Source organism: Sinocyclocheilus anshuiensis, unplaced genomic scaffold (genome assembly GCF_001515605.1).
Source record: "Sinocyclocheilus anshuiensis isolate Anshui unplaced genomic scaffold, SAMN03320099.WGS_v1.1 scaffold703, whole genome shotgun sequence".
Classification (NCBI taxonomy): domain Eukaryota; kingdom Metazoa; phylum Chordata; class Actinopteri; order Cypriniformes; family Cyprinidae; genus Sinocyclocheilus; species Sinocyclocheilus anshuiensis.
Window position 1 is genome coordinate 42237 of NW_015551036.1, and position 8720 is coordinate 50956.

Sequence of the window (8720 nt, forward strand, 5' to 3'; positions counted from 1 at the left end):
ACAGGGAGTGAGGTGTACTGTGTGGAGGAGGGGTCAGCTGGCCCTGAGGAGGGGGCGGGCTGAGGGTGCATGGAGGGGTGTAGATAGGTGAAGAATGGTGGTTGTAGGATGGATAGCGTGGAGGAGGACTAGACTTGATGCGAGTGAAGTTCATACAGCGACCCTGAGAGAGAAAGACACAACAAATGATTTAAGACATAATATTTTTTGAAAGAAAATATGCTGCAATGTTTTCCCGTTTTGGTTGCCAGGGTGTTGCTATGCAGTGTCTAACAAGTTCTTAGTGGTTTTTAGCATGTTGTCATACAATTGCTAAAGTTTTTGGCATTGTTGCCAGGATGTTGCTATGTTGTGGCTGATGTTAGGCTGCTGCAGGTGGTTGCCAGGGTGTTGCTATGTTGTGGTTTTTGTTAGGCTGCTGTGGGTGGTTGTCAGGGTGTTGCTATGTGGTGGCTGTTGTTAGGCTGCTGAGGGTGGTTGCCAGGGTGTTGCTATGTGGTGGCTGTTGTGAGGCTGATGATACACTGGGCAACTTTTTGAGCAATGTTTCCGGGCAACCAGGTGAGACACAGGACCCACGACCAATCTAAATTATCCAGATAGAAATTTGTTACCCATTCTCAATGGGAAAGTGCCCAAGCAACATTGCTCAAAAAAGTTGCCCGGCAAAATTGCTCAAAAAGTTGCCCTGTGTATCATCAGCCTGAGGCTGCTGTGGGTGGTTGCCAGGGTGTTGCTATGCAGTGTCTAACAAGTTCTGAGTGGTTTTTAGCATGTTTCCATACAATTGCTAGAATTTTTGGTGTTGTTGCCAGGGTGTTGTTATGTGGTGGCTGTTGTTAGGCTGCTGTGGGTGGTTGTCAGGGTGTTGTTATGTGGTGGCTGTTGTTAGGGTGCTGCAGGTGATTGCTAGGGCTGTGTATCACCAGCAAAGTCACGATGCGATACGTATCACGATACATATGCCACGATACTAACACAATCACGATACATGACTGCACTGAATTTCACCTCAGCAGAATTTAGAAAAACAGCTGTTTATTAAACACTGCTTACTATAATAGTGCCATTTCTAACTATTGGCAGAGCAGGCAGCTGACCTCTGCATTATGAAGGGCCTCCATAACTGTACCACAGTACAATATAGGTAATGGCATATGTTTCAAGTTGCTTTGCAACGATTTGTATCGTGAAAAGCGCTATACGAATAAACTTGAATTGAATTGAGTTGCTACAGTTTTTGGCATTGTTGCCAGGATGTTGCTATGTAGTGGCTGTTGTTAGGCTACTGTGGGTGGTTGCCAGGGTTTTGCTATGTTGTAGCTAAAAAGTTTTGAGTAGTTTTTAGCATGTTGCCAGAGTAACATGTTTTGTGAATTTGAGGGTTTTTTTACCGTGTTGCCATGGAGTTGCTGTGGTGTTCTGGGTCATTGTCAAGTTGTTGCTATCCAGTGGATATCATGTTATGAGTGGTTTTTAGCATGTTGCCATGTATTTGCTAGGGTGGTTGTCAGGACATTGCTCTGCGTTGCTAACATATTCTAATGAGTTTTTAGCATGTTGCTGCGAAGTTGCTAAGGTGACTAAAATGTTCTGAGTGGCTTTTGGCAATGCAGTTGCTACAGTGTTCTAGGTGACTGTCAGGTTGTTGCTTTGCAGCGTTATTGTATTCTTTGGGGTTTTAGCATGTTGCTATGCATTTGCTAAGATGTCATGGATAGTTGTCAGGGTGTTGCTACTTATGCAGTGGCTAACATGTTGCAGTTGCTAGGGTGTTCTGCACTAAGGCATTGCTATGTGGTTTATAACATGTTCTGAGTGATGTTTAGCATGTTTCTATGAAACCACTACAGCGTTATGGTAAACGGAAACTCTCAGAGCTCGCAAAATACCCGTAACATTTACTGGCAAAACACCTTTCATGGAATCATTCATTTTGCATTAGAAAACTAACTCAGAGGTTGAGAGGAATTCAGCCTCAGAAGTCAAACTGTAAAAAACTTGTTTTGTTGCCATCATGTAGGACAGCGTGGCAGATGAGAAACGTGTGTTATGTTATTTGACTCCAGTTCAGATGCAGTGAATAAGCCAGGAGTGTTTGTCTTAAATCTCTGAATGCATGTGGTTGGGCAATGGGCAGCAATCATGATGGACTTTACCGTCAATAAATAACATGACAAACACACACACAGAGGCAGACTGCCATGCTGAGAGGCGTGCTGGTCTTTCTGTCTGCTGTAGCTGTAGGAAGCTATAAATGCCAGACACATTTTAATGATACACAGAGTAAAGGCTAGTTGTTGGTTGTTTACTAGAAACACTTATGGAAAATTAGAGAACTCTGTCCCAATTTCCTGTCAACTAATAAAGAACTCCAGGTTGGCCCCAGGAAACACACACACACACACACACACACACACACACACACACACACACACACACACAGTGTGAGTTCATGCAGTTAAGAGCTTATAGTATGCACTGTCATTAAGATCAACAAAAGCCTGAAATTATTTGGTATGTATAGCTCTATAAGACAAATAAGTTTACAGCGACCAACTACTCATAGAAAAACAAATGGAAGAAATCGCAATAGCAAATGTGGAGGAACAGAAGACCCGCTTTATAGTATAGTTTTAGTTAAAAGAGCCAATCACATGTTTGGTTGCCTTGGAATAGTTGGTCCTGTCAGGAATATGCAGTTTTTCACTGTGATTTAGGCTAAATAACCTTTTTTTTTAAATGCATAATTGGGTTGCCAGATTTTATTTGTAATTTCACATATTAATACATAATCTTGACAAAAAGTAGATGAGGTTTATGCCAACTTCAAAAGGACTTTGGAAGTTAAGAAGACACTTTTAAACAAACCTTCTTTAAGTACACTTGTTTTAACACAATATAATATTGTGTTAAATATTTTAATGTTGATAATGTTGAGATATGTAAAAAATTGTTTTGTGCATTAAATTACTGTCTGCAGAGAGACAATTGAAATTTAAGATACATTTTTATTATGCTACTAATTTTGCATATTCTTTTGCATTTTCAGTTCATTATGATTATAATCAATTTTAGTGTTTAATTTCAGGAACATGATTACTTTTGTGTTTTTTGTTTTGTTTTGTTTTTTAATTTAGTCTTTATCTTCACTTATAAGCACAAATAAAAGAAATATCAACACATATACATGGTTTATTTTACCTCATCTAGCATCCTGATATTTTAAATTACCATATAAATTAACACGCTTTCTACATTATGAAAGCTGGTAAAATTCAAACGCTTCTCTGAAAAGCTAAAACAGTGAAATTCTTTATATTAATTCCAAAAAATATTAATGTTTTCCTATTAAACCAACAACAAAAACTATGAATTGTAGCACAGGAGTTATATAAGTGCATTGATTCAGCAACCACACTTACAAACATTATAGTTGAGATCCATGGTTGGATTTAGTTCAACAGAGACTGGCTGTATTACACTTTCATTTGAGCAGATTATCTCAATGTAAATCTCTAAATTTCAATGTAGATGTTTGTCAATGTTTTTTTGGATCATCAGCACTTCCTCTGCAGTGTAGAGGGAGCAAATGCACTTTGCCAGGTTGTAAAGATAAAGTAGCAGGGCAGGGCAGAAAAATCCTTTTAAGGGGATTTTAACTCTTGACATCTGGCAACCCCAAACATTAAAACTAAACAAAAAATCTATATATTTTTTCCTCATTTTTTCTTTTTCTTTTTTTTTTGCTTAAGAAAATATATAGAGATTTTGATTTCATCGATATTGCATGTTGATATAGTCACAGTTAGGCTGTGTGTCCACCAATACTGTTGCTTTGGTAGTGCCTTCATTTCAGTATATTCATTTACCACAGCAGACGCATGCAACCTTCTCTCCATCTCCACACTGTCTCTCTCAGAAGTAGTCGGGGCAGCAGCCAGCTCTAGTTTCTTTTTAATTTTACAGTCACCAGACCCTACAGTTTTAATAACAACATGCCTACACTTCCTGTAACTGCTTAGATCAAAATTCCTCTTCCTCTGTTAAATGCCAGGTCTTCATTCCTAGACTTTTGTCTTCTGCTCTGCTCAAACTGTCTTATTGTCACCACTTACTCAACTTCAGAGTGCATAGAAAAATGATCACATTTCAAATCAAAAACTTAACTATGCCTTCCTGTTGAAAAGGAAGTATTGATGTTTTTAACCAGTGCATATGTTAGACATATGTGTAGACAACAGGATAAGATTTATGTGCACTGCGGCCAACATAATAATACATCTTTGCAGATCAAAGGTGGAAAAGAAGTCATATCTGAAGTGGCATATATTCCATACTTATGCCAGAATCAATAACTTTTAGATCATTTTTTTTTTCCATTATCTAAAATAAAAATTAAAACAGAAGTTTAAAAACATTTGGGGAAAAAATACACATCTACTCTAAAAATACAGTTATTTAAAATATTAACCAACACAATTTGAACTAATATTGCAAAAATTCAAAGGTATGATACCTCTGAGAGGGACATACTGATCTTAAATATCAATGGTCTAAAATGTAAATGGGCGGTTTAAGTCTGGAAGCTATTATGCATCACTGTACAGCTCAGTAAAATATCATCTGCTTGTAATTAGCAACAGATCCATGCTGTTCAGTGATTTTGTATGTATGTAGCATCAACTTGACCACACTGACTAGTTGGACAGAAGCATGTGTCAGCAACTTGCATTAAAGCTAGTTAACGTCCCTTTTTGTTTTCTTTTTTGAAAATGAAAGATGTTTTGATCCACTCAAAGCTCGACAGATATATATGACCACAGTTGCTATGTAAAACCAAAAGACACAACCACCAAACTCACGTCACGCTAATGTCAAGAATCTGGGTCAGACCCACCAATGCAAGATACTCCAACACATATCCATCAACTGACACACATCCACCAGAGTGCTGAGCGTGCAGTTTTGGGTAAGTGGCTCAATTTACTGGGTAACACTTTTACCCAGTAAATTTTAGTTGTTAACAGTATAGGTAACATGAACTAACAATTAAAATACTTCTAAAGCATTTATTAATCTTATTGAATGTTAATTTCAACATTTATTAGTACATGAAATCAAAAGTGGTATCTGATAGTATTATTTAATGGACCTGAGCTAACATGAGTTAACATATTTTTTATTAACTAATATCAACAAAGTTTAAAAGTACTGTAGAATGTATTTTTCATTCTTAGTTAATGCTAGTTAATGCATTATCTAATGTTATGCAATGAGCTGTAAACTGTACCATTTACTGTTAAAAAAAAAGATTGATGCGATTAGGTGTCACAACTTAAAAATCAACATTAGAATAAGTAAATGTGTTGTTTCAACTTAAACAAAAGAAGCAAGCATGCTTGACTTAAAATTATATGCTTAGTTAAGCTTAGTTAAGTTAGATATTAACGTAATTTCAAATTTTAAGTAGCTATAACTAACTGCAGCGACGTTTGTACATGGTATAAAATTCACTAAACAGCATACTGTGCATATTTAGGCATACATATCATTACAATTTTGGCATTATAGAGACTTGAACCCAGTGATAGAAAAATGCTATTTAATCCCAGTAAAGCATGACAGATTGCAGTAGTCTGCTGAATCATTCATAACCCAGCATTGCAAGATGGAAAATTACACCACACTAATTGTGTTCGGTAGAGATTTTGTGGGTGCGTTTGTGGTGTTACATGATTTGTATGTTTGTTTTGGTAATTGGGTGCTAAACAATGCAAACAGTGCATGAAAATAAACGTCATTATCAATTTAGTCATAGACTGAAATTCTGTGTAATTTTGGTCTTTTGCTTCATGATGCACATTTTTTGTTTTGCTTCCTTAATGTTTGTCAAACAAACATTTTTGTCAGTAATTTTGTTGATGTAACCCTGGATATACATACAGTTTTCAGAGCAATCAGTCCACACATGGGAGTGTTTTGGAAAGGTGAGGGAAGTGAATACTTCTTACATGAAAGATTACAATAGCTGTCAACAAAATGTTTGCAAAGCCCCTTAAAAAGTTAACTTGGACTAACTCTACATCCTGTGCCCCATTATATAAGCAAAATATTTTAAAGCTGGCTTCAGATACTGGAATCTTCTGGTGGGTTTGCCAGACAACAACATCCCTACTCAGCAGCATAACTGTCTATGTTTGCTTTACGGCTCACAGCTGTTTGTCCGATGTAATGTTCTGCATATGCGCCTTTATCATCACGCTAACTACCACTGCACCAAAAAGCATAAACCTAGATAGTTTGCAAAGGAACTCTCACATTATTTTGAAACATGTTTGTTGGCTTTTTTGGGCTTTGGTTTAGGCTACATGATATAGAGTTTTTGGACATGATTCCATGGGAACACCATGTGTCATTATATTTCATTAATATTATGGTTTTCAGGGACAGGCCTATGTACAAAAGGTAAAACCAAGGTCCAAATAAAAGTACATGAAAAATAGATATCATTTTTGTTTACATTTTTTGTAAAGACAGTGCTGTCTTTTTGAGCTGCTTTACAGCAGAAATTGGATTTGTCTCATATTTGATAACATTTGCATCATTGATCGTCTTTTTGCTGCTTTGAAACAAACTCATTTGTACATAAATAAAGGTGACTTGATTTGGCTTGACTTGACTGCCACTGTATTCGTTCATAAGGGCTGTGAACACTTAAGTCATCCAGGTCACCGAATGTCTTTTCCTATTTATTTTGGAGCATCTGGATGTGTTTTTAAGTTTCGGCATGCGTCCAAGTGGCTTCATGCATTGCAGTGAAATGGTAATGGTTTAACCTCATAGTGTGATGTAATCAAACTCTCTAATCGCTGAGGGTGTCACCTCCCCGATGCTGTTAATCATTGTACTATGTTTGGCAGTTCTCTTGTAAAGCAATTGTATCATTTTCCTGATGTACAAGTCTAGACTATATAGTTTCTGCCCATTGGTCTGCTTTCTCTGTTGGATCTTTTAGGCCCAGGTCTCTTTTATGGTTCTTAAAATCAAATCTGATTGCTTTGTTGGGTAGTCAGTTGTGTTGAGTATCAATGTACATGTCATTCTATGATGCAAGTTCAGTTTCTTGTCATCACCCAGCAAATATCTGAGCAACTCCATCTTACCTGCAGATACATGGAGCTGCTGCAGGATACTACAAAACAGCAAGATGGTGATTTTGTGCAATCTGTGAAACGTCTCTTTAAGAGGAGTAGGTCCAAAGTTGAAGCCAAATGTGACTCGCAGTTTGACCCTCCAAACATACAGCGGGATATGACATTTAGCGCTACTAAGTGAGCTCCTCAGAGAAAATGTGGGTGTGGGTGTTGAGTTTTGCAGTGTGCCTCAGTTATAAATGACACCACCCTCTGCACATGGTGTTGCATCCAAACGGATCTGTTGACATTTGGACCTCATCTCTGTACTTTGGTCAAATAAAGCTGCATGTTTTGAAGTGGAGAAAATGACCGCCTGTCTTAGCAGCTCTTAGGCTTGCAGGAGCCATCAAGTTATTGGCAGTGCACTGTAAGAACAAGATGCATCACATTGTACATTCTAGACTTGATGCAACTGGAGTTTCTAACTTTCTGAAGAAAATGTGAGTGATGCTTGCATTTACGAAAGTTGATACTAGACTGTTGCTAAGTAGTATTCTGGTGTTCTGAGTGTTTTTAAGCACCAAGGCTACTAAGATTTTTTAACAGAGTGTATATTTACACTAAGTGCAAATAGCCCACCTTGTTGGCAGAGACTATTTACACTAGCTCTGCCCACTAATGTCTGGTTGGCATAAACAACATTATGAAAGACAAGCATCATTCAACAGGCTCAGTGGCGTAGGGCGTAAAGCGCTTGGCGGCATGCTTTGATGCGATTGATCCGAGTTCGAATCCGCCATTTGCCAAACTCATTCTTCACTCTTTTCCCATCACATATCAGATCAGAAAGACATTTATTTTCAATAAAAATGAAGGAAATATAAAAAAAATGGAAATAAAGTGCCTCAGGAGTATTTAATAATGAAGTGTTTATCGGGTAGGTTTAAAGGGTTAGTTCACCCAAAAATGAAAATTAGGCTGCGTTTTACTCACCCCCGAGGCATCCTAGGTGTATATGACTTTCTTCTTTCAGACAAATCCAGTCGGAGTTATATTAAAAATTGTCTTTGATCTTTCAAGCTGTTTAATGCCACTCAGCGGGTGTTGCATGCATCAGTCCAAAAGAACTTAAATAAAAATCGCCCATCCATAAAAAAAAGTGTCTTACACAGCTCCGGGGGGGTGAACAAAGGCCTTCTGTAGCAAATCGATGCGTTTTTGTAAGAAAAATATCCATATTCAAAACGTAATAATCACTTGAATCTAGCTTGCGCTCACTGTTGTAAACAGAAGCAGTTCCGGGGGAATGACGTATGAGGTCGGCTGTGCGCATGCGTCGCTCAGAAGTGAAGTATAAAACGAGGATTTGTAAAGAAGAATGTCAGAGGATTTCGATATAAGCCAAGAGTAGACTGGTTTTACTTTGCTAAAGTAAGGAAACTTTGCTTCCTTTGATCCTGTAAACAAACGTTGGTTTTCACGAGACTCACCGGCGCTGACCTCATACGTCATGCTCCCGGAACTGCTTCCGTGTACAACTGTTGGCGCAAGCTACATTAAAGTGATTATTACGTTTTGAAT

The 8720-nt window shown here is 37.8% G+C and overlaps 1 protein-coding gene across 1 annotated transcript in view; it reads right to left on the bottom strand.

Moving 5' to 3' along the window:
* Positions 1 to 8720, bottom strand: part of LOC107661337 (anthrax toxin receptor 1-like) — a 56616-nt gene that overhangs the window by 1215 nt on the left and 46681 nt on the right. Inside the window, exon 18 of the mRNA XM_016450857.1 lies at positions 13 to 163. Coding sequence (XP_016306343.1) covers positions 13 to 163 — 151 coding nt within the window. The remainder of the gene's footprint in view (positions 1 to 12; positions 164 to 8720) is intronic.